Source organism: Acartia tonsa, chromosome 11 (genome assembly GCF_053477335.1).
Source record: "Acartia tonsa isolate MP-2025a chromosome 11, ASM5347733v1, whole genome shotgun sequence".
Classification (NCBI taxonomy): Eukaryota; Metazoa; Arthropoda; class Copepoda; order Calanoida; family Acartiidae; genus Acartia; species Acartia tonsa.
Genome location: NC_137270.1, coordinates 47,927,650 through 47,953,563, shown reverse-complemented (window position 1 = coordinate 47,953,563; position 25,914 = coordinate 47,927,650). Strand labels below are relative to the sequence as shown.

The following is a 25,914-nucleotide window of genomic DNA, read 5'->3' as shown; positions in this document are numbered from 1 at the left end:
CACTAATTTGGGCAGGTATATATATGGATTATACATCTATTCTTATTCATTTATTGTCGTAGAAACAACTATTACAATTGATTATAAAGATTAAAACATATCTAATTTTTTACCTCTATCCGTTTAAAATCCGATGGATTACATCCGGATTTAAACCATACATAATAGACAATCTTCCAAATTAAAAAAAAAAATAATACCTATTTGTTAGACCGGAACTTAGGCCCCTCTTGTCTAACAAAACTGTTTTAAATCTTATAATTTTTCATTTTAATATCCTCGGAAAGCTGTCTATAATACGATGCAATAAATAACTTTATCAATACATTTTTGTAAAGGTGTTTTTAAGCAAAAAAACTCAAATCTTTGTAAACGCAGCAATAACAAACGTCCGCAATGTTTTGTTTTTGCAGATTATGACAATAAATCACTAAATTCTATATTTTTTAACAATCCTCATTGTTTATTTCTTTAAAATTCATCTTTAAATAACGCATAAGTGTTATTGATTTTACCAATATATCCTCATAATAAAGTAACAGGAAGTTTGTCTGTCGGTTTGTACCGAAGGATATCGCTAACAGCTGGTTATAGGTTACCTTCTCATAGGTCCTGGGAAGGTATATAACTATTTTGGGAGAGGATACCCTCACAAGAAAAATAAATATAAAATAAAAAAAAACTCCTCCCTCCTCAATTGCTCCTAGACACCTCTAGGAGTATAACCGCCAGAATAACATACATTATTTGTATTAACTAACTACTCAATAGTAAAAGCTTAAGAACACATCTTTTTTACATAAATGTTGCTTTATTTCTAGTAATGAATAATAAGAGTTTCACAGGGAGAGAGAAGGAAATAATATGAAAACAATATCGAGTCATGGAAAGATAACGAAGTAGCGGGTTTCTTCGAATTTTCCCAGTAGTCTTTAGGTTTTTAATAGGTTAGGTAAATAATAATGATTGCCTCGCAAAGTTAGAAAATAGGAAGTCCCATAGAGTTAGAGCCCCCAGCAAGGGGAGCAAAGCTACTGTGCAAATACAACTAAACCCGATACTTCGTTTTCTTTCCATGATCCACATTTTCAATTCAAAATCTACCAGTCATGGCGTTTTCATATAAAGTTACTTTTGAGCATTAAACCCCTACCTCTCAATTTTTAAAATAATTGAAAGCAACCGAGGAGAGTATTATTAGTAATATTTGTTTATCAGAATAATTATTACAAAACCATGATAAGGATAAGAGAAAAAAATAATAATAATAATATTGTATGTTCAGGAATATATGTAATATGCATTATGAAAAAATTGTACTTTAACACAAATTGACTTTTGAACATTGTTACATCACCCCTACTCCCTTATGTTTTATGTAAACGCCTCTAGTGCTCTAGTGCTAAATTGGGGGGATAGGGTGATTGTATATTTACCCCGGCCCCTCCTGTTTTCAATTTTAGTTCTCCAACGTAAAATAAAATTTACTAGGGCAATCACTCTTATTTGAAGAAACTCTCGCAACTGCGCCTCTAACAGTTAGGGTCTTATGATTAGTGTATATTGGGCAGAAAAATAACCTAAAACCATAATATTTTAGGGGAGGGTACCCAAGAGTGATTGCCCTAAGAAATTTTATTTTACAAATTTGAGAACTAAAATTGAAAACAGAATAATAATATGTTATTATATTGATAACTAGCGGCTACCCCCCCTAGAGGTCTCTAGGGGCAATTGAGGAAAGGAGAGTTGGATTTTATAACCCAATTTATTATTTTACATTTTAAAACAATATTTTTTGGTTGGGGTGTCCAACCCATTTTTAATTTTAGTTTTGTTTTAGATTTGTTTGGGGATTTTTTTTCTAGGGGCGCCCGAAAATAGTTATAAACCTCTCTGGGACCTATAAGAAGCTACCCTGTTAAAGAGAACCCTATCGGTTCAGCGGTTAGCGAGATTCTTTGGTACAAACAAACAGACACACAAACATACAAACAGACATCCTGTTACTTTAGTATAATGATACCAGCAGAAATAAAAAAATTATATTAGATACTACTCATGAATGAAAATTTTTTGTCTCAAATACCATGTCCCTGGTAGCTATGATATGGAATAAGATGCTTAACAGAAGATTGAATACAGCCATAGTCTTGTCTTAACCATACTATATAGTAGGGTTGGGCCGGATACTGGATATCCGGCAGATTTCAATGCCGGATATCCCTTAAATTACTGGATATTTGGCCAGGTAACTGGATATCTGGCATTATAAATCAGCCGGATATCCGGTATCCGGATAGTTTTGATATCCAATATCCGGACCAACACAACAGTATATAAATAGGGTTGGACCAAGTTATTATTCTCCTTCATTACACCATCCCTGGTAGCTAAGATATGGAATAAGATGCTTAACAGAAGATTGAATACAACCATAGTCTTGTCTTAACCATACTATATAGTAGGGTTGGGCTGGATATCCGGTCATTTTTAATATCCAGCCGGATACCAGATATTAAAAACTATCCGGATACCAGATATCTGGTCATTTTCAATATCCAGCCGCATACCAGATATTAAAAACTATCCGGATACTAGATATCCGGTCATTTTCAATATCCAGCCCGATACCAGATATCAAAAACTATCCGGTTACCAGATATCCAGCTGATTTCTAATGCCGGATATCCGGTCATCAGGGCGGATATCCGGTAATTTGCCTTATATTGAACGTTTGCTAGGTACCGGATATCTTGCATTAGGAATCGGCTGGACATTGGTATCCGGTATCCGGCCAAATTGAACAGAGAGAGAGAGGGGACAATGGGATGTTTATTACAATAGTCTCCAAAGTTTTACAATAACGATTACTTATTGGTTACTGAATTTTTATTGATTGATTTATCAGGTTGAGTGTTTAAACGTTTCAACTCCTAATTTTAATCTACAGAAGGGGTAATTTTGTGTTTCATCATTTAGGATATACATCAATTTATAGGCCATCGTCTTATCCCATTAGATCTTTATAAATCTATACTTATAACATAAAGATAGATAGAAAAGGAAATATATTCACAACAATCTGGAGGGGGTTAGGGGATGGGGGAGGGTTGCGAGAAATAACCCCACTCACCACCCTCTGTCCTCAGAAACTATAAGAAATATCAAAACTAAAAAGCAAAGTTTTTGGACGAACTGGTAAAGCGTATATAGTTGCTACGCTTTCTAAATTATAACTGTTAAAGGTATCCTCATATAAAGTTTGAAATTGAAGGACAATTCTAATATAGTAACCTTTATGTATTTACTTACAGACCCTAATCATAGAAAAGCTTCGCTCTAAAAAGTTAAACATCCAAATTCAAATTAAAATTTTATTTTTTTGTACAGTTATAAGATATCTGTCTCAACCCTACTAAGCAATACCATATGAATGTCTTAAGCAATCCATATGATTCATCTCTTTTCATAAAGAAACAATCATAGAGTAATAATAAAGATTAGTAAATATTAATCCATATGATTATCTATTTTCATAAAGATACAATCATAGAGTAAAAATAAAGAGTAGTAATTATTAATCCATATGATTCATCTCTTTTCATAAAGATACAACCATAGAGTAAAGATAAAGAGTAGTAATTATTAATCCATATGATTAATCTCTTTTCATAAAGATACAACCATAGAGTAATTATAAAGATTAGTAATTATTAATCCATATGATTCATCTCTTTTCATAAAGATACAATAATGGAGTAAAAATAAAGAGTTGTAATTGTTAATTGATATGATTCATCTCTTTTCATAAAGATACAATCATAGAATAATAATAAAGAGTAGTAATTAGTTATTCTTATAATTTATCTCTTTTTAACCAGTATTATTTTGAAACTGATTAATATACACTGGATTAGAACTGGTTCTCATTCAAACGTATTAAAACAATTTTCTACGAACATTTAAAAAAAACTGGTTCTAATCTTACAAATTTTTTAAAGTCTGCGGAAAACTGTTTATAATATTTTTAATAACTATTACAGATTTAATTACTTTTGAAAAAGACAGAAACGTGTTTACCTCTTTTCCTATTTCTCAATGGTAGTAGCCAATTCATTTTTGGTTAGCTACAGTCAATTTACATTATATATAATAGATCTTATTCCTAGTACATAAAGAAATATCTGTCTATCTGCTTACTCGCAAGTAATAGGATGATTATGTTGATTATGCGTTAAGATCTAAATTGTAATAATGTTTTATGATTTACAAGAAAGCTTAGTTCTGGGTTAATAATTAAAAATCAATTCAAGTAAACCAATAAATTACAAGAATATATTAAAAGCAGCTTATATAGCGTCTGACAATGAGAGGCCAGTATACATTTTACCATTGATCAATTACAATGAATAATGGCCTAAGATTGGTCATTTGTATTGTATGGCGTCATTTTTTATCAGGCACTATAAGCTGCTTCAAAAGAAAAATAGAGCAATTTTTTGTTGGGAGGGTGGGCAATTTTTCTTGAAAGAGTTGACGTACCCATTCGAAAAATAGATAAAAAAAACATTTTGGGATCTAAAAGAATCTTCACTTATGGATTTAGCGGATTATTTATAAGGCACAGACACACAGACAGACAAATAAACATTCTTTCTTTATATAAAAATTTAATTTTTTTAGCTAACAGAATGTTGAAAATATGAATTTGTGAAATAAGAAAAACAAAGAAAATTTCTGAAAAGAAAATACTAAATAATTTAGAAATGTTTTTAGAGCTATGTTTTTTTACATTATTTAGAGCGTAGCAATTCGAGTATTTATCCGTTCTTGAAAAAGTATTTCATAAAGATTAATATATTTCAGAATATTTTATTACCATTTCTGTAGATAAGAAATAATGGTGGAAAACTTTGAACACTTGTACACAAAATCAAAACTTTTTGAAAGTCCCCAAAGTTCTTAAGCAAAAATAATGGGGAATATTTTATAAACTTACTGGTTGAGTTCAATTTGCAGGCTAATGTTCATTTTCAAAGTGCAAATCATCATGGAAGGGTGTTGGTACCCTCATCCAATAAGAAACCTATAAGAAAATTAACTGACAAGGAGGATATTATCGGTTCAGCATTTAGAGAGATCCTTCGCTAAAGACAAAAAACTACTTTTTATAATAGGATACCACATATTGTCTCTAATAACTGTTCAGTGTTAACTTTAATCAATATATAATTGCTTAGATGTTGCACCAAATTTCCATGTACTCTGACAAAGTGATGCTCGTAACTGGCTAAAAGATTAGTACCCCATCCACCCCAATTTACCCCATACTCTCCCCTCCTATTGGATGAACGAACTGACCAATAAATGAGGTCCATATTACTTAGGAAGCTAAATTGATGACATGTTTTCCCCTGTCAATATATCCATGTATATATTATATCCATTATCTTATTATTGCTGCGCTACTTATGAACACAAAACATGTTCTTGTTATAATATATTTTTGAGAAAAATAATTTCAATTGATTGGCGTGTTTGTTTACATTTTCAGATCAACTAAAAATTGATTACCCATTTCTTCCCTATTTTCCGAAATTGTACAGCAGATAACCCAAACATTGCAAAATCTATTTTCAGCTACTCCGGTCAAAGGGAAAAGCGATATAATGTATAAACAAGTTATGCATTATACATTCAAAATTTTAATTTTTAATTTTTTTTTGGAAATTTGAAGCTTTTTTATACTGCTACAGGAATGGATATAGAAAACATGGATATATTGACAAGGGAAGGGTTTTCTTCAATTTAGGTTGCTATTATAGACCTTATTTATTAGTCAGTTCTATCATCCTGTAGGAGGGTAGTAGATAAGGTAGAAAAGGTATTTTGTAATTTTAGCCAGCTGTGAATATTACTTTGTTAGAGTACATTAAAATCTGGTGCAACATCCAAGTAATAATATATTGATTGCTAAAGGATACGGGGATGTGCCAATAGAGAGAAATTAATATTTCTCAAAATTCTAACATGTTTCTTCTTATTTTAGAAGCTGAATAATTAAGGAGGGAAAAAGGTTGTTGTCTATTCCAATAATTTTTACCAGTTCAATTTCCTAAATTCTAAAAATGTAATAGAATTCTAAAAATATAATCCTTATAATAAAGTAAGGGATGTTTGTCTGTGTGTTTGTTTGTACCGAAGGATCTCGCTAACCGCTGAACCGATCGGGTTCTCCTTAACAGGGTAGCTTCTCATAGGTCCCGGGAAGGTTTATAACTATTTTCTTGGGGGGTGGGACACCCCCAACCCCCCCAAAAAATGAAAAATCCCTCCCCCCCCAAAAAGAAAAAAAAAAATTTTTTTGAATTTTTTTAACTAAAATTAAAAAAAAATTTTCGTCCCCCCCCAAAATTTTTTATTACTTTTTCTTTTAAATTCTAAAATAAGAAATTGAATTATTAAATTCTTTCCTCAAGTGCCCCTAGAGGCCTCTAGGGGCGTAGCCGCTAGTAGTATATAAAACGTTTAGTAGCGATGCTATCCTATAATTTACATCGTTTAGCAATTAGTTGGTAATGCTAAGGGGGAAGTGCTATTTTCTCAGCTGATATTTAACATTTATTTAAAATTTTATTGTGCTTCACTTCTTATGAGTGCTGTCATCTTTGTTGTTTCTAGAATAGTGCCCGATTACAGATCCTCTGAATACTAGAACCGTAGGTAAAATAAAACAAAACATAATGAAAAACATAACATAGAACTCTGCTACTTATATTTGAGAATAAAACAGTTGTTCAATTTTAAAATAATAATGTACACACATTTAGAAAAGTTTTTAGTAGCGAAGTTACTCTACATGTGACATTTTATGTTGTTCCTCTTTATTTCTCTCTCTTTTTCAAAAAGCTACTTTGTTTTGAAGATGATTAGAGTCTGTCCACAGATTATGACCTCATACGATAAAATAACCAATGAGAGGCCAGCATAAATTTTACCATTGGTCAATTGCAGTGTATACTGACCTCTCATTGGCTATTCTATCGTAATATGTCATAATCTGTGGAGGGACTTTAATCATCTTCCTTTGTTTTTTTTCCAGTGGTGTGCACAGTGATTTATCAGGTGGGTATACACCATTATGGGGTGGGGAAAAAAAGTAAGACAGGTCTAGCAAATTTCAATTTTAAGGGGGGAGGTGATGACAACACTCTAAAAATGCCTTTAGTAATGTTACTTTGTGTTTGGAGCAAAAAAGGTATAAATAATGTGTTTTTGGGCAAATATAGAAATATACTTGGATTCTGAATGGTTCAACTTCCAATTTACAGGCTACAAGGATTGATTAATCATTCTTACACGAAGCACAATAAGATTATTAAACATTACTAAATTTATCCATCAGATGATTTTTTTCTCAATGTCTTACAGTTTCAAGATTTTTTTTCTTTCAAAAGTCGGCCATGTCTATGTACTTGGCTGTGAATTTTAGAATAAGGATCCCAATCCTTAAAAATTAGTTAAAACGGCACCGTGTGTGTGCTTACTAGTTGTTTTCATTTACATTTTCATATTTTCATGCTTTTATGTTTATCTTTGTTATCACGTGTTTTCACAAAAAAACAGGTAAAAAAAAAGTTGTGAAAATTAGAACGCGCGAATGTGGCGTAATATATCCTACTATATAACCTTACAAAAAAGTAACAAGATCTGTGTATGTCTGTCTGTACCGAAGGATCTATGTAACCGCTGGATCGAAATATTTCTTGAGAGAAAGTGCCTATAAAAATGACCTATAAAATTGTTTACTTTCTGTTTCTTTTTATAACTGAAATATGGCGTGGGAGTGGGGTAGACCTCCCTCTTACATCAAGGGCTCAAGGGTCATAGCCACTCATATCATAAAAAATGAAACATCTTCGCATACATTGGTGTTCACAGTTTTTTACCGGGGGATGTAATAAATTCAAAAGGTTTAATACACTAGTCCCAAAACTTTTATAATTAACGTTTTCTAATTCGTGGTCTTGACAACTTTGGGAACATTTATTAAATTTTAAATGGTTGGTTAGTTAAATTGAGTGTACAAATGTATCTACAGAAGGGGTAATTTTGTGTATCATCATTGGGGATGTACATCAATTTGACAGTCATTGTCTTATCCCTGTAGATCCCTGTATTATGCTAGTTTTTTTTAGATGTTTTGTTGGGACTCAACTTTGCTTTTATGTTTGTTTGCTCTTTCAACATCTTGCCACTTAGCTAAACTCATATGTTCAACAGCTAGGGATTTAAAGGAATAAGACAATGGCCGATAAATTGATGTATATCCCCGATGATGATACACAAAATTATCCATTCACCATCTTGCCCCTTAGCTAAACTCATATGTTCAACAGCTAGGAATTTAAAGGAATAAGACAATAACTGATAAATTGATGTATATCCCCTATGATGATACACAAAATTATCCCTTTAACATCCTGGCACTTAGCTAAACTCATATGTACAACAGCTAGGGTTCTAAAGGGATAAGACAATGGCCGATAAATTGATATATATCTCTGATGATGACTTACAAAATTACCCCTTCCACATCTTGCCACTTAGCTAAACTCATAAGTACAACACCCCAGGGTTCTAAAGGGATAAGACAATGGCCGATAAAATTGATGTACATCTCCGAATATGATACACAAAATTACCCCTTTCACATCTTCCCACTTAGTTAAACTCATATGTACAACAGCTATGGATCTAAAGGGATAAGACAATGGCTGATAAATTGATGTACAGTACATCCTATTGATGATACAAATCTACGCGTTTCATAAGAATGCATGCTTTTCTTAAAATACCAAACAAATGTTGTAATGTCAGATTTTTATATTGATGACATTTTAGTCAATCATATTTTCGGACAATTTTTTTTTTAAAGCGAAGCTTTTCTATAATTAGGGTTGGTCCGTCCGTCTATCAGTTCGTCCTTCAGTCCGTCACGGTTTGCTCCTTTCGTTAATTTAGGCATGATAGAATTATCCTATCGATTTCAAACTTTGCATGGTGATTCCTGTAGCAGTTAGTTACTATTTAGAAAGCGTAGCAACTGTATAGTCATAACAAAATATCCGTGTGTCAATTTTAAACATGATGATTTTTTTTTTTACTTATTTGACATTATTTTTTTTATGTTAGAATTATCCAATTCATCTGTTTTTTGGATCACTGATTCCCATTACAACAAGGAACAATGGTATAAGCAAAGCATCTCTATACTCAGGTCCTAAAAATTTAGGTATATCCTTAAACATTTTCCTGTATTGGCGCAGTTTTTCAACAAATTTGCTTAAAATTTTGTTTCTAATTTTATACGTTTATATTCTGATTATTCAGTTATGGTACTCTACAAGTGTTAATGTTCGTTTGTCATACTGTTTCAGAGCTTCTCTTTTAGGAATGTTGACATCCTTGTTTCTTTTTTTAATGCAGCTACACAATGATTAGTGTCAGTATGTCCATCTGACTGGTTGGCCTCGAACATTTTTGTAAGAGAGACTTAAAATGGGATCTCAATGGATAATACAAAAACTTTCAATCAACAACTTGAGATTTTGAAAAGAACCCAAAGTTTTTAAGCTAACGAATAAGAGAAAGTTTTACAAATAAACTAGTGGCTACGCCCCTAGCCTCTAGGGGCTACGCCCCAAGAGTCAATATAAAAAAATTAAGTATTTCTGGTGCTGCCATTTATTTTGAAATAGTTTCTCCAGGAAACAATTATTTTTTTGGGGGGGTCGAATTTTAATTTTTTTGGGGGGGTTTGGGGTGTCCCACCCCCAAGAAAATAGCTTAAAACCACCACAGGACCAAAAGGTATATACCCTGAAGACTAGAATCCGATCGGTTAAGTGGTTACCGAGAACTTGAGGGACGGACGGACGCAAGGACGGGCAGACATACCGGTAGATATCATTTTACTTTGCATTTTTAGATAAGTCCAATGTCCTCGAAACAATTAAATATGTCTGCAGTAAATATTATGTGTCATTATTTTATGTTGATACTAGCGGCTACACCCCTATGGGCCTCTCCGGGGACATGGAATTGGGGGAAGTTAGAAAGTGGACGCGTCCCCCCCTCCCCCATCACTTTCAATTTTAGACAAGTGCTCTGATGCTGCTCTGCTAGAGGACAAAAATTTCCTTGTTTCATTCAAAATGTCGCTGGTCTTGTTACTATTTTTAAAGGTTTTGAATTACATGACAAAAAAAGTTAACATTTGAAACTTTATAAACAAAGATTGACATGTAATATTACAAATAATTAATCTATGAAATATTAATCCTGACATTTCTAAAGCATTTGACAATCAACAATAAGAAAATAAAAAAGTACTGATAGTTTTTTTTATAGTATTATAGACAGATTTTTGGGATATTATTATGAAAATTAAAACCAGTTTGTTTGGCCCGGTTGGCCAAAGACCCGATCAAAAAAACTGGTGTTAATTCTATAATTTCATTTTAATATTCGTGTAAAACTGTCTAAAATGAGAGTCAATACATGATGTTTTAGTATGGCTGAAAACTGGATCTAGTCCTGCAGACATTAATAGCAGACATAGCTTGGGTAGGAGTATTTTCATGAACAAGGAAGACAGCATCCTTAAAGCGAAGCTTTGAAACGTTAAAACTTGTAGTGTTAGAACTGAATAACAGAATATAAACGTATACAAAATTTTTAGTAAATTTGTTGAAACATGTTTAAGGACATACATCCTTTTTTAGGACTTGATTATAGAGATGCTACGCTTTTAATATTGTACCTTGTTATCATAGGAATCAGTATGCCAATTATCAGATCAATCGTATAATTTTATCACATAAAAATTTGCTGTTAGAAAAAGTAAAAAATCAATATGTTTAAAATAGACGTACAGACATTCTGGTAGCGATTGTAGAGTTGCTACGCTTTTAAAATCGTACCTTACTACTTCAGAAATCACCAGGCAAAGTTTGAAATAGATAGAACAATTCTAACATGCTTAAATTATTGAAAAGAGCTAACCGTTCCGGACCGACCATAATTATAGAAAAGCTTCGCTTTTAAAAATTTGGGTGGTCGAAGGTATATTTCGTACCAAAATCATAATATATTTCAGGTATTTAAATATTACATTTTCCAAATGAACAGGTATATCCAATTAGCACCTTTAAATTAAACTTTGTTTAGAATAAGATAGCTCAAATTCATATAGTTTTTTTCGGGGAAATACATATATAAAAAAAAATATTTTTGGGGTGAATCATTTTTATTAGCAGGGTTGAGATTACCTGGACATATAAGAAGCTTCACTATAAAGGAGAACAAAGTTGGTCCAGAGATTAAGTAGATTATTTGGTAGAGTCCGACAATTATTGTATTACCTTATTTTAAGTCTAGGGGCTGCGCCTCTTGAGGCCTCTAGGGGCACTTAAGAAGAGGGGATTTGAGTCCAAAACCTATTTTTTAAAATTTTACAGGGCGTTTTCTCTTGGGAGGATGGTGGTACCCTCCACAAAATAATTATAAACACAATACTGCATACTTGCTACATTTAAGGAAACTGCCATCTGTAAAGAAAATATTGATATGAAATACCCAATAAAATTTGACTGTATATATAATAATATAAATGTCTTATTTAATTCATTTTTTATTGTTGTTTATTTTATGTATGTAACTAGCGGCTTCGCCCATAGCCTAATACCACCACAGGACCAGTAGGTATATTCCCTGAAGAGTAGAATCCGATCGGTTCAGTGATTACCAAGATCTTAAGCTTCAGATGAACGGACGAACAGACATCAACCTACTTTGTATTGTAGATTGTACACCAAGAAATAATAAATCTAAATCTAAATCTGAAGCCATAGTTTAAATAAATTAAAATTTTGACCCCCATAAGAGGAGAAATAAAAATAAAAATTTATACATAGCTGAAATAATAGACCTAAAACTTTAAGTCTAGGTTCAATTGTCATAATTTGTTAGGATGTTGGGTTTAGATAGTGTGCTTGTCAAAATTACAAAAAAAAATTGCTTTCTTGGGATACCCTAGTATTCATAACCAGTGGCATTAGTGTAAATGATAGCATAATACTGCATCATATTTAAGAATGGCACTTACTACTGATATGTCTCCTACGTTCCACTAATAGTGAGAGTAGGGGGAGTGCCTTGACCCATGAACAGGCCCAACTCATTATCATGCACAGTTAGGACTTCAAGACAAAGGTCATGTAATCAAAAGGTTGGTTTTCTGTTGGATGTTACTTAACCTGATATCTTTGGGTGTTAATGTATCACATCCCATCACAAGCGGATGATGCTATGGAATTTTTGGATAATTAAAGAAGAATCCTGCGCAATGTAAGGTATTCATAAGCAATTTTAAAATTATATAGTACTGGTATTTCTTTTGATAAATAATAAACCTTTTTAACTGTTATATGTATTTCATGAAGATCTTAACATGAATTTAAATTACAATTGTATTAATTGCAATGAGGGAATGCTCTTCTTTAGTACTTAAGAATGGCACTGTTCACATGAACCATACCTGCAAAAATAATCAATTCAATTCACTTAATATAATATAATATAGAAAATTACTCCTTCTCCTCATTAAAAATATAAAGTATTATCCTCTATGAAATATTTTTTATATTTTTTTAAAATTTTTATACCCCCCCCCCTTCCCCTCCTCCTCCTAGCTTGCCTAGCCGTGGGCACTCGGAGGTGGGTATTAAAATTTTAGAATTAAAAAAAAATATTTTTGAGAGATTTACGCCAAATAGAACTCACCACAATCTCAAATGCCTCTATAGGCCTCTATCAATAATAACTAAAAAAAGGAAATAAGGATAAATTTACCAACTATCCAGTAAATGCACTGGAAGAGTACAACAATAAGAGGAATCCCAATTCTAGCAAACATCTTGCATTTGACAAGCATGTATCTCTCCTCATTATTAGCTCCTCTGTACATCCTATCTCTGGCAAGGATTTCAGTCTAAATATAGGAGTATTATTCAATTATTATTTGATAGCAAACTAACAACTCTTACATTCTTCAACCCCTTATTTTAATATGCTTCAAAAAACTTTCAAAAAATATTTGGTGGATAGGAACCAGTTTTCATCCATAACAAAAAAATTATGTCTGGCATTGTATTATATCCAGTTTTATATGAATATAAAAATGTATATTTTATATCTGCGGAAAGCTGTTTATAATACGATGCAAGATATAACTACTATCATACTAAATATCTAAGTGTATATAAAATCCTACAGTTTCATTTCTTGAGATGATATCCAGTGGGTTGATCTTGTTATCCCTGAGAACTTGTTCAACTGATGCCATGCGGTCATTTCGCTTCTGGATAAATGTTCCCTGCCATTTTCAAATAGTAAGTAACTTTTTTAGATTAATTTATTATTACTTAGATGTTGCACCAGATTTTCATGATCTCCAATAAAGTGATACTTCTAGCTGGCTATAATAAAGATACCCCTATCTACCTACTTTACCCCCTACTTTCCTACTGGATGAACAAATTTTCCCCTATATCCACCTATTCTATATCCTTTCTTTTATCATAATGAATATTTTGGGTATAGTCCCTTTTGTGACAATGACTCTTAAGGGGCATTTGGAAGTCAAGTTACTCTATACTTCACTTTGTCTGTCCATTAGTCTGTATTATACTTTTTTCTAAATTATTTAAAAACTTATTTGAATAGTTATTTTTTTTCTAAATTAGATTTTTACTTTGAACAGATTTTCCACATCATTCACCTTGTTTGTAAAAAATCCTGAATAGAAATTTAGATTAAATTAGATATATTTATATGTATCATATTACCATCTTCTTGCCCCTAAAAAATAATCCACATGAACTTATTTTTCTTTCTTTTTAAAATTAGAGATAAAAAAAAGAGTGTTACATCTCCCTCCCCCCTCTCTGCCACATTTTTAAAGGCCTCTTGGCGCATAAATGCTAGTTATATATAGAACAATAAATAACTAGAGTAAATGTAATTAGATGTCAATTCTTTTCTTCAAATTGCTTCATGATCTCTTTAAAGGTTGGAATTATAAATTACCATTGTTGGACACTTTTATCTTCTTTCCATGATGGTTGATTTCACGTCCAGCCGTTCTTACCTTCTCAATATTTAAATAATCTTTATTTTTTTCCAAAGATCAAAAGGTATTAGACATTGACTGATAGATTAATTTACATCCCCAATGAGGATACACAAAATTACTATTCATGTAGATTATAATTAGTGGTTAAAAGTTCACTAAGTTGTTAAGTCTATGAATAAGAAAATGTTATAATAAAGGGAAAGTGTAATAAACAACCCATTAGCCTCTTTTTTCTGAGATTTTAACTAATACGGAAAGACTTAGAAAATTAAAAACTGCAGGTATGAATAAGAAAATATAATATTTATGTTTGTTTGTAAGAGATTTGGAAAAATATTAAAATTTGCAGTTGATGAAGAAAAATGAATTACTAGACTATGCGATGAATTCTTCATAACATCTCCAAGAGGATCATCACCAGATTCACTGCAACATAAGTAATTTTTTAAAAGTATTAGGATGTCAATGGTTGTGAGTGTGTTTGTCTGTCTGTCAGCACCAAAGGATCAACTCTTTAGCCAGTTTGGTTCTTCATTACAATGCACCTTTTTATTTATCCTGGGAAAGTTTATAACTATTTGAGGGAGGGGACCATCGCTTTTCTAAGAGATTTCACACATCGTAAAAAATAAACCCCACCAATTTTTTTTATTAATAATAATGGTTCAATTACACCTCCCCTTGTGTCCTCCATAGATATTATAAAATTTGTTATAGCTGGCCTATATTGGGCTAGACAAATTTTAGTTTAACAAAAGAATCACATACTGTTATTAAAGTAAATATGATATTTATTCAAATAGATGAAGTTTACTTACAGTCGTAGGTAATCCATGTAAGTATGAAGAAGGACTTCCAAAAAGGGCACAAATAGACAGAAGAGAAGGTAGACATCTATCATCTTTATGTAGGATGTGGGAGGTAAGCTATTGCTAAACTAAAGTAATTACAATATTACAGTGATTCATTGATATATATATATTGATAAAATACTTTCAAATTTAGGTTTACAAAACAATTACTTTAAAAATAACTCTAGGACATTTAAGTTTTCTTGCATTTTCTAAAATACTGTAACTATTTTAAGTTAAGAATCATTCAAATAATAAAAAAAACTTACACTGACAAAAAGTGTCACCAATACAAGTAAAGAGGTCAGATTTACAGTGACTGAGGCTTCAAAGAAAAAGGGTTTGAAATAGTTAGTGGCATGGCTAATAATTGTTAGCAATATAGTTGGTATGTACACTGTTAGCACTAATGCCATCAGCCGTCTGCCCAAAATTATATTGATCTTCAGATAGGTAATTCCCTCTTCGTCTGTTGTAGACATGTAATAATGCTCAACAACATATTCATTTTGCTCAATTTCTCCCAGAAAACTCAATACCATTGCCTCTAAAACATGAAAAATAAAACCATTAGGCATTGTGGAGTAAAGAACAATATTTAATAATTTGTCTCTTATTCATTCGAAACAGATTATAATGTGGTGGATTAGAACTGGTTCTCATCCATACAAAAAATTATGTCTTTTATCATATTATATCCAGTTTTATACGAATAGAAAAATTAACAATCATAAGATTAAAACCAGTAGCCTGTGCCTTTGGCATCTCAGGGCTAAAAAAACTGGTTTTTAATCTAATAATTATACATTTCATTTCCACGGAAAGCTGTTTATGATATGTTGCAAGAATTTACTATTCTTGTATTCATTCAGAACCAATTAATATCATGTAGATTAGAACTGGTACTCATATATGCAAAAAATACTATCTCTAGCATTATATTATATCCAGTTTTCTATGAATATAAAAATATACAATCATAAGTTTGAAACCACTTTTAATATTATAATTATACATTTTATATCTAGGGAAAGCTCCTTATTATACAATGTGAGAAATAAGTATTAAGGAATTTGAATTGGAATAATTTGATGATGTGTTTACCTAATTCTGCAAAATCTCCTGATTTTCCTTGCATTCTAAAGATAAGTTGGCAATTCTGAAGGTCAAATGGATACCATTGTAAGCGATAAGTACAGAGAAACCTGTAGAAGTACATTAATCATAAATAATTTTTTGTAGGATCTAGAAATAATTATCAAACTCCAATTTTTATTTCCAGTCAACTTGGTTTGTTTCAACTATAGTTAAGAATCTTAAAATACTACAAAAAATACCTTGTGTTGTAAAATCTTGACAATGTTATTGGATTTTCACTGCCTTTATAGATTTGTCTTGTAGCAGTTTCACTTTGAGGTGAAATTGTATGATCGCCAACCCTCTAAATTTAATTAGATAAATTATAATATCATACTTTATAAACTTATTATAAACTTTTATTAATTGAACACTTTACATGATAAAATTGTATTTATAAATAGTACCTTTATAGTACCACTGGAATTATCATCTGCAACTGTGTTAGGCTTTTCCTCTGTGTTATCTAATACAAGGCTTGGAATCCAAAGAGACTATTGGTTAAGATCTTTATTTTATAAATAATCTTGTTAAAAAAAATCGGGTATAGTCCCTTTTGTAACATCAGACCTTATGGGGCGATTCTTTGTATTTTTCACAGTAGCCTTTCTCATATTTCCAGCCCCTGCGGGGGCTCTAACCCTGCGGGGCCAATTATCTAACCATGTGGGGCAATCACCTAACCCAATATAACTTAACCTAACCTAAAATAACCTATAAAAAGCCATTTTAAAATACGACAAATTGCCCCTTATGGGGCGATGTTATGAAAGGGACTATTCCCAAAAAATCTTTTCCTCTTTAGTGCTTACACCATGTTGAAGCTTATTCGTTACAAACAAATATCTTTCCTGTTTTTCATCAGGTGATAAACTGTTTAAACCAGTATCATTTCTCAAATCATAGAAGTTTAGCCTAAATCATTTTAAATATAGGTTTTTGTCATCAGGGAATAATTGATGTTCAATGAAATGACATCTTACCTTGCATCATACCAAGTAAAATGTAAGAAAAACTGAACATGAAATATTGAGGATATTTCATTGATTTCCATAATATTGACAAGATCAGCAGATACTTTGATGATTAGTTTAGACTCATTCTAATAAAAATAAAAAAGATCATTTTTACAACCTAAATATTATTGAAATCAAGAACTTCTTATTAATTTTCTGTATGAAAAGAATGTAAGCCTTAAAGAGAACAGGTGGAGCAATGTATTTCTGATAAGCAGAGTCTAGACTCAATCTGTTACATCCTATTTCATCACTTCTGTCTGAGCAATCTGGTCTACTGTTGCATCTTAACTCTACATATTTTTCAACAAATTATTTCACATTAAAATAATAAAAATTTGTGTAACAATGGGATTTAAAAAAAAAACAATTGTGATTGCTTAACATTTGTATATTGTTTAAAACTTTAATATCCATTTGATCAACATTTTTTGTCATGTCCTAAATAAAAAAACTGTGCTAGTGAATAATAAAAAAGTTATCATTTATGAAAATTTTTCTTATTATTTTTATATTATCATTCTTTTCAAGTGCAAGATTTCATTTTAAATTGAAAAAAAGTGTTTTAAATTCAAAATTATATATCTAGCTCCAACAAAAACTTAATAAAATGGCTATCTCCATCTATAACACAAAGTAGAATGATGTCTGTTTGTAGCAAGGATCTTGCTAACCACTGAACCAATCAGGAAGGTTTCTATTTTCTTGGGGGTGGGACACCCCCACCACACAAAAAAAAAAAAAAATTTTCTTTTTAAAACTAAAATTAAAATAGTGTGGTCGACTACCCCCTCTTCCCAAAAAAAATTTCTCCCCCCCCCAAATTTTTTTAAAAATTTTCTTTTAAATCTAAAATACGAAAAATTGTTTTGATCAAGCCACTTAAGGCAAAGCCCCTAGAGGCTAGGGGCAAAGCCGCTAGTTAAATTATAGCAGAAACAATATCTAAAAGAAGCAGTCAAATGTCAATAATTTGTGTAAAGATTTGTTGAATTCCTAATGGTATGCATAATCCATTCTGACATGTAAACTGATTATCTGTACAGGATGATAATGTCAACAATTTGGTTTCTGTAACCTTGCTACATTTTCTGTCATTGCTGAAAGATAATTTGTATGAGATTTTTACTTGAAAAGGATCATGGAGAGAAAATGTAGATGCGGATATCTTTGTAATTTCACCATAGCTTTTCTCCTACTTTTAGCCCCAGCATTGGGGGCTCTAGCCCAGCTAGGCATACTTTCTAACCCTGCGGCAAAATCATTTACATTTACATAACCTAACCTGACCTAATATAACCTTTCAAAAGCTACTGTAAAAATATGATGTACACCACAACTTTATTTCTTTTCAATGACTCAACTTAAATTCTAAAAGTATCCTTATAACTAAGTGTATTACCTGATTTTCCACATATTAGTACCCATTACCATACTAGCCAAAGAAGAGTTGGATTCAGCCCTAATGTTCTTATTGTATGCAATCTCCATATGCCAGATTTCAGCCTTACAATGAATAAAGTGAGTTGCAAAAAATGTAATTTTAATTTGAACCTATTTTGTGAAAGACATAGAAATTTATGATCAATCTATCAAATTTAAGATTTACCTAATATAGTTTAATTTGGATGTCATTTTTAGGTTTAGGTTAGTACTTGTATAATGCACAAATATTTTTTAAAACTAAAAATGACAAAACCAAACCTTTTACATAAATTAGCATTCCCTATATAAATGATCAACTATAACTACCTCAGGGTCATATCTTATGATAGTTCCTTTGACACCAATAAAGGTAATATATCCCATCTCATCATTATGGATCTTAAAAAATAGGATTTACATTTGAAATCATTAGTTATGCTTTGTTTTATAAGTAAAAGTAAAGTTAGATATTGTAAAAGAGTGTCAACATAGAGTAAAATTACTTAAAATTTTACCTCAAATTCTTTATCAAACTCTGATCTTGAACAGAGGCCTTTTAAAGTAAACAGGACATAGTTGTTCATTTGCCTGTTAATGATTCAATCTTTAAATGAGTTCTAATAAACACTTAAACACTGCTTTTAAAAAATCAAGCATTAATTATTTTTCTAAAACAACACATTACTTTACTCTTGCTAAAATTTAGAAAAAAAACTTGCTAATATACCTTACCCTAGACTAAGAAAAAGAGTACATACTAGTCCTTGATTTCAAAAGAAATTAAAAATAAGTAAAGTTTGCATCAAAAGATCTTACTCACAACTTAAATCAAAGTCAATATATTTTAAACATAAAAGTTTTAAACAATTAACTAAGAACTGATAAGTAAACTAGTTTAAACTCTAGATGTGAATGATACCTAGGTACATTTGCAGCAGCACATGCAGCCCATTCCCAATCTTCATCTATGCAAGGCATATCATACCTACATTTAGGAAAATTTTTTGTGTAAAGGGGTTGTATATTTTCAGCGTGTAATGTTTGGTGATTAGTACAGAAAAACTTATAGTGAGAACTATAATAACTGCATTAATCCTAATGACCTTCTAGGTTAAGTGTTAGTGATGGAAGTAGCATATAAGTCTTTAAACTGTATAAAAATCTATGAATAATTGTTATGTTATATCAACAAAAAAAATATTGAGTAAAATCTTACCAACTAGTACCAACCTCTAAACCTAGATAAAATTCTTATGTAAGAAGAAGTTTATTAATTTGATTTTTAATGTAACATTTTATATTAAGTGTTTTGCAATTATAAATAACAAAAAAATATTTTTAAAGTATTGTTAAACTTATTACCAAAATATGATTTAATGCATGTTTCTCCTTTAACTCTGTCATTAGGTTGGCTCGGTCTCCAGAGGTTAATAGCCAGTGTTGTATTAGTGTAGATGTGGACAAAATCTTCACGTTCATATTTGCCCTCAGTTTTGTAAGCTTTGTAGGGCATCCAATGTAGCAAGCGACTACCCTATAGAGATAAAGTTATACAATAATAAGGAAAGGATAAAGGAATGAAATCTTGAAAATGTTTGAAGTTACCTGCCAACACTGTTCTTTTACTGCTGGCTTTAGAATACTACTTGTGTGATAAAACTCATAATCTTCAAAAGTCTATAAGTATACAATTTTATATGGTTAATATATACTATAAATCTAATTTATGTCATATTACAGAAAAAAATTATTTCCATACAGTTCTAAATAGACATTTTTTCTTTCTTACGTTCCATCTATCATTTTTTGTAAAATTGTTTACAAATGCATTCTTACATGTTTGTGTTAAATTTTATTGTTGAGTGCTCAATTTTGGACATTTTTATCTTAGACCTGCACTTGATTTCTATAAGTATAATACACCTCTGGATGATGGAAAATTTATCTCAAGCCTAATATCTATTTGTGACCACACATACTATTGTATAGCTATTTTTGAATAGTAGCCAAAAATTTATTTAACCTTAAAGAATGGTGTGTTTTTTAGTCATTTCTAAGGCAAGGAACAAGATATTTTGAAACGAACAAAAGTTTCTAATTCTGATATAATATGTTGCTAGACATGATTTTTCAGTATGGCTGAGAACCTGTTATAATCCACAAGATATTAATAGGTTTTGAAGCATTACAGGAATAGATAAAATATACCTGAAAGAGACCAGTCATACTACCAATAGTAATCTTATTGCATGCTTCTTCTGCTTTATCAAATGTATCATACAGCACAGGAAAGTTTACAATAGAAAAATTTCTAGGGCAGGCCATTTTTTCCCAATCATGTGTGGTCTCCTTGATTAATGTCCCTAGAAATAATGTTTAAAAAGTGTTTAAATTCAATGTTTGATCAGAATTTTAAAACTAATTTTTATTCCTTGTAATTATTTAAAATAAAAAATAAAAACATAAATAATCTAGAGGATAGATGAGATTTTTCAATGAACCACTTCAATAAGGAATATGATTACATTATAAAAAAAATATTTCTTTTTTGTAAAGACAAATTGTTTCAGCAGGTCATGCAATTTTCATATTTAGAAAGTCAAAAGGAGAACATCAATAATTATTTATTATTTTTAAAAATGCCAATCAATAAAAAATTAGTATGAAAGTTGAGGAAATATCAACATTTCTAATGTATATTAACACCACCTGTTATATTCCAAGTTGTGGTTGAATTTATAATATTTCCAGGGTCTCTTGTGTGGGATGTACAGGAAGAAAACTTTGTCAATTCTTCAATGCTGAATCAAATAATGATAGCAGTTTATTTTAATTATTACTAAAATTACAAAAATATAAATTTATATTAACGGTCCCTGGACAAACGCAGGAGTCCCAAACGTCAGAGTGGACAAACGCAGGAGTGTTAAAATACTAATTTTAGTAACTATTTCTATACAGGTTAGGTTAGGTTAAGATATAAATGTACATATAAGTCCTCCGCAGCCTGCCTGGGTTGGGCATTTAACTGCGTTTGTCCTAGGACCATATTTACCTTAGATATCTGTCCCAAACATCAATATCAGATAATAAACCAATCAATGGTTTATTATCAAAGTAGTAATGGCCAAACTTGATCATCATGGAATTTGTGCTGTTTGTCAGTCTTCCATTTACGTCCCTTAAAATATATCTATGTGATATAAACATGTTAAAACATTAAAATAGTTGGGTATATTCCTTTCCACGACATATCTCCATAAGGAGCGATTCTTCGTATTTTTCACAGTAGCTTTTCTCCTATTTCTAGCCCCTGCGGGGGGCTCTAACCCTGCGGGGCCATTTACCTAACCCTGTGGGGCAATCACCTAACACAATATAACCTAACCTAACCTAAAATAACCTATAAAAAGCCATTTTAAAATTACGAAGAATCGCTCCTTATGGAGATATGTCGTGGAAAGGACTATACCCAAATAGTTTAAAATGTTTAGAGACTGGATACAAAAAGTAAAAATTTGCAATATATAATTTAAAGATCAAACTAAATTTAACCACTTTAAAATTTTGACTGATATTGACAATTAGGGTGGAAAATTTTGGACATTTTTATCTGAGTCATAAGCGGGAACTTGCACTTTATTTACATAAGCTTCAGACCGACAGACAGACAGACAGATGGATGGACGGACAGACAACAAGCTACTTTGGATTATAGATAATACACCTTTATTATGATTTAAAATTTATCTAAAAACCGTTGGTGACCACACAAACAATTGTATAGCTATTTGTGAATGTGAGTAAAAAAATTATTGAATCAGAAGTAAGGCTTCATGGTAACCCGCGACCGTGGCTCAACACGTAGCGCATCCGCTCATCGTCGGGAAGGTGATAGGTTCGAATCTTGGGCCGACACCGCGTCATAACTAAAGACGTTAAAAATGGTTCCTACTGCTGCTATGTCAGATGCGCGACATAAATAGTTAGAGTAGGGGGAATGCCTTGGCCCAAAACAGGCGCAACTCGTTACCATGCACAGTTGGGACTTCTCAGACAAAGGTCGTGCATCACAGAGAGTTGGTTGTCTGATGGATGTTACTTAGCCTAATATCCTTGGGTGTTTGGACAGAGAAGGGTGCGTTAGTCATCCTTAGTTCTCCTGGATTGCTGGTCCAGGACCTGGACAGTACATCAAGTCGATAACGTCCGGTACTGCAATCCTGCCCGTACGAGGTAATCTAGGTAATCTAAGGCTTCATGGTTCTTCCTGAAAAGGCCTTGAGGAATAGAATCAGGAACTTTTGTTCATTTTACAATATCTTGTTCCTAGCCGAAGAAAATCTCAAAAAACCTTTGCAAATTGGAATATTCTAAATAAACCCTAATTTTTAGTCATTAGGCTAGGAACAAGATATATAGAAACAAACTAAAGATCCTGATCCTCTTCTAAAGGCCTTTTCACCAAAAAGAGCAGAAAAGTATTTTCATAATACTGATATGGGTATTTCAAAACTTGAAACTTTTCTCACCCCTTCATGGATGAAGAAGGTAGAAATAAAAATGTTTCAATGTGCTCACAATTGACAGAATAATTTGAAAACCCATTCACATGCGTGCAATAATACAAAAATACATTACATTATTTTGCCGCATTTTAAGCAAACATGTATGAATGAAAATTAAAAATTATACTCAAATAATACAACATGTGCAATGGGGCTAATTACTTACACAATACACATCCAGCAAATTTACAACATGATATTTGTACATTAAAGTTTACATACCAGATTATTCATAAACATTGATTTCCTTATTTAGCTTGACATAATAGTAATGGTACATACTAGTTTTTTTTCAATTTAATATTATTTTTTCAATTAAGCATAACATTTTATGCATTTTTACTATTAACATAATCTAAAAATAGCTTGTATGACTTCAATTATTTCGATGTTAAAAGAGTATTAAAGTGGAATGGTATATTTAAAAAAAAACTGTATTGCCCCTGATGATATTATGTCATACATACATCCAAAAATGACAAAAATACATTCAATATTATTAAACATTTAACATTAGGCATTTATATTACTATGCATTTATTCAACATTAAGAACATTTAGACTTAACAAGCGCATTTGACTAGAAGCTTGCTCACAATTTTACTTAGGATTAAGTTTTGTATGATTAAGCTACTATTCCTTCTATTTGAATATTTGAATATCTATTCACAATTAACTAGATTTAATACAGTATGTTTATTGGGTATTTAAATTCTAGTTTAACATCTTTTTACAAATATGTGGCAAAGGATCTTGTTAACCGTTGAACCAGTATGGTTTTCCTTTACATAGCCCTCCCAAGAGAAATCACTCTATTCATCTTCTTTTAAAAAGCGAAGCTTTTTTATAATTAGGGTTGGTCCGTACGTCTGTCTGGACGTTTGGACGCCTGTCTAGGCATTTTAGAATTGTCCTATTGATTTCATACTTTGCATGGTGATTCCTGTTGTAGATAGGTTAGATTTAAAAAAGCGATGCAACTCTAGCAATGTCCATATGTCCAGTTTAAACATGTTGAATTTTAAAGTTTTTTAACTACAGGTTTTTATTTGTTATAATTATCCGATTGATCTGATTTTTGGTATACTGATTTCTAGGACAACAAAGAATAGTGTTATATGCTAAGCATCTCTTTAATAAAGTCCTAAAAATGTAAGTATGTCCTTAAACAGTATCCTGTATTAAAGCAGTTTTCAACGAATTTATCAAAAAATTTTGTTTCGATTTAAAAATTTATATTCTGATTTTTCAGTTCTGACACTCTACAAATGTTAAAATCCATTTGTTCTACTGTTTCAGAGCATTGCTTTTATGAATAATGTCATCCTTGTTCTTTTAAAAACTAAATTGTCTTTGGGACAATATTAATTTTAAGCAAGTGTGCATGACAATTGTATAACAAATCAAATAAAATAGTCATGCTAAGATACATCAGTACAAAAACATGTTGTGTTTTCTATTAAAAAAAACAACCTTAGGATTTTCCTTGAACAAATGCCATCAATATTTTGTCCACCAACAAATATGTCAAGTTTATTTCTTGTGAAAGAAATTGCAATACATAAATGATTCCATTTCCTGATCCATCTCCAATTAGAGGGAGTGCCAAATGAGTGTATACCATCAGTCACTATGCTTCCTAAATAAGCACAATTAGACACACACACAATTCACAATTCTTCTTACTTGAGAATTTTCCTTTTCCAGAAATCTTCCACATTTTTGCCATTCAGGAATACATCCCATTTATTTTTTGAAAATGATATTGCAAAACAAAGATGACTCCATTTTCTGTTGTAGAGCGATTTTGGATTTGATGTGAACGATTGCAAACCATCCAAAACAATGCTCCCTTGATTTTAAATCTTATAAAATTAGCGTTGGGCTGGATATCTAACGTTGGCCAGATAACTGGAAACTGGATATTGAAACTATTTGTATACTGGATATCCGACTTAATTCTGATGCCGGTTATCAGGTAATTTGCTGGATATCAATCATCCGCCAGATATACGGCCGGATACCAGATATCTGGCATTAGTTATCAGCTGAATATCCAGTATCTGATATCTGACAAAAAAAGTATCTAGCTCCACCCTATTATAAAATATTATTTAATCAACAATGTAAAATATTGGGTCTGAATAATTCTATATTTATTTTACATCATGTCATGTATAGCAATATTTTATATCAAAATAGTATTACCTTTTTTAACTCCCTAAAGAATAGTTATATATTTTGCATTGTATTAGAGACAGGTTTCTGCAGGTATTGAAATGAAAAAGTTTGAGATTAAAACCAATTTTGTTAGAATGGGCGTTCAGCCCCTCACGGGCTAATGAGTTTTAGTTATACAATACATGAATTTTCAGTCCGGCTTGAAATGGGTTCTAATCCTGTGGATATTAATCAGTTACGAAGCCATACTGGAAAACACTTTAAATTTAAGCCACAAAATTTTATAAAAATGATATTCTATTTATCACAAGAAACAAGAACTACAACATCCCAAAGTAGAAAAGCCTTGCAAAAAAAACATGGATTGGAACAAGAACGTCCAAGCCTTTTTATTTTAGAGGTTGGGGTATTCTTTTCATCATATAGGCAAGAAAGTGGGTTAATTAAAGTTATCCCCCCCCCCTCTCTTGGACGTCCCTGGATGTAAACACAGACAAGGAGATTCAAAGAATATTTGTAGGAACTAAGAATCACAA

The 25,914-nt window shown here is 31.4% G+C and overlaps 2 protein-coding genes across 2 annotated transcripts; both read right to left on the bottom strand.

Moving 5' to 3' along the window:
- Window positions 1–12,480: 12,480 nt before the first annotated feature.
- On the bottom strand, window positions 12,481–16,681 carry LOC145332106 (uncharacterized). Its single transcript, XM_080177035.1, has 11 exons — window positions 16,596–16,681; window positions 16,389–16,492; window positions 16,156–16,256; window positions 15,321–15,598; window positions 15,019–15,137; window positions 14,572–14,626; window positions 14,155–14,215; window positions 13,820–13,863; window positions 13,340–13,441; window positions 12,919–13,057; window positions 12,481–12,604 (listed from the first exon to the last, which is right to left on the bottom strand). Exons 3-11 carry the CDS (start codon window positions 16,187–16,189, stop codon window positions 12,567–12,569), a joined length of 870 nt encoding a protein of 289 aa, XP_080033161.1. The 5' UTR covers window positions 16,190–16,256; window positions 16,389–16,492; window positions 16,596–16,681; the 3' UTR covers window positions 12,481–12,566.
- Window positions 16,682–16,964: 283 nt separating this feature from the next.
- Window positions 16,965–24,832, bottom strand: LOC145331341 (uncharacterized). The gene is made up of 15 exons (XM_080175958.1): window positions 24,671–24,832; window positions 21,685–21,810; window positions 21,339–21,430; window positions 20,838–20,992; window positions 20,235–20,306; window positions 19,992–20,163; window positions 19,846–19,867; window positions 19,549–19,614; window positions 19,145–19,217; window positions 18,957–19,028; window positions 18,607–18,710; window positions 18,204–18,304; window positions 17,382–17,500; window positions 17,172–17,290; window positions 16,965–17,103 (listed from the first exon to the last, which is right to left on the bottom strand). The coding sequence occupies exons 2-15, from the start codon at window positions 21,771–21,773 to the stop codon at window positions 16,965–16,967; spliced, it is 1,395 nt and encodes a 464-aa protein (XP_080032084.1). The 5' UTR covers window positions 21,774–21,810; window positions 24,671–24,832.
- Between the last annotated feature and the right edge of the window lie 1,082 nt (window positions 24,833–25,914).

Excerpts from the sequence above, each read along its gene's own strand:
- LOC145331341 (XM_080175958.1), bottom strand. The coding sequence starts at position 21,773 with ATGATGATCAAGTTTGGCCATTACTACTTTGATAATAAACCATTGATT. Across the intron at positions 20,307-20,837 it reads GTATGACTGGTCTCTTTCAG|ACTTTTGAAGATTATGAGTT; the intron begins GTATATTTTATC and ends GTATACTTATAG. Across the intron at positions 18,711-18,956 it reads TCATAAGATATGACCCTGAG|GCTGAAATCTGGCATATGGA; the intron begins GTAGTTATAGTT and ends ATTCATTGTAAG.
- LOC145332106 (XM_080177035.1), bottom strand. The coding sequence starts at position 16,189 with ATGCAAGGAAAATCAGGAGATTTTGCAGAATTAG. Across the intron at positions 15,599-16,155 it reads AGGAGATTTTGCAGAATTAG|AGGCAATGGTATTGAGTTTT; the intron begins GTAAACACATCA and ends TTCATGTTTTAG. Across the intron at positions 13,442-13,819 it reads ATGTGGAAAATCTGTTCAAA|GGAACATTTATCCAGAAGCG; the intron begins GTAAAAATCTAA and ends TGAAAATGGCAG.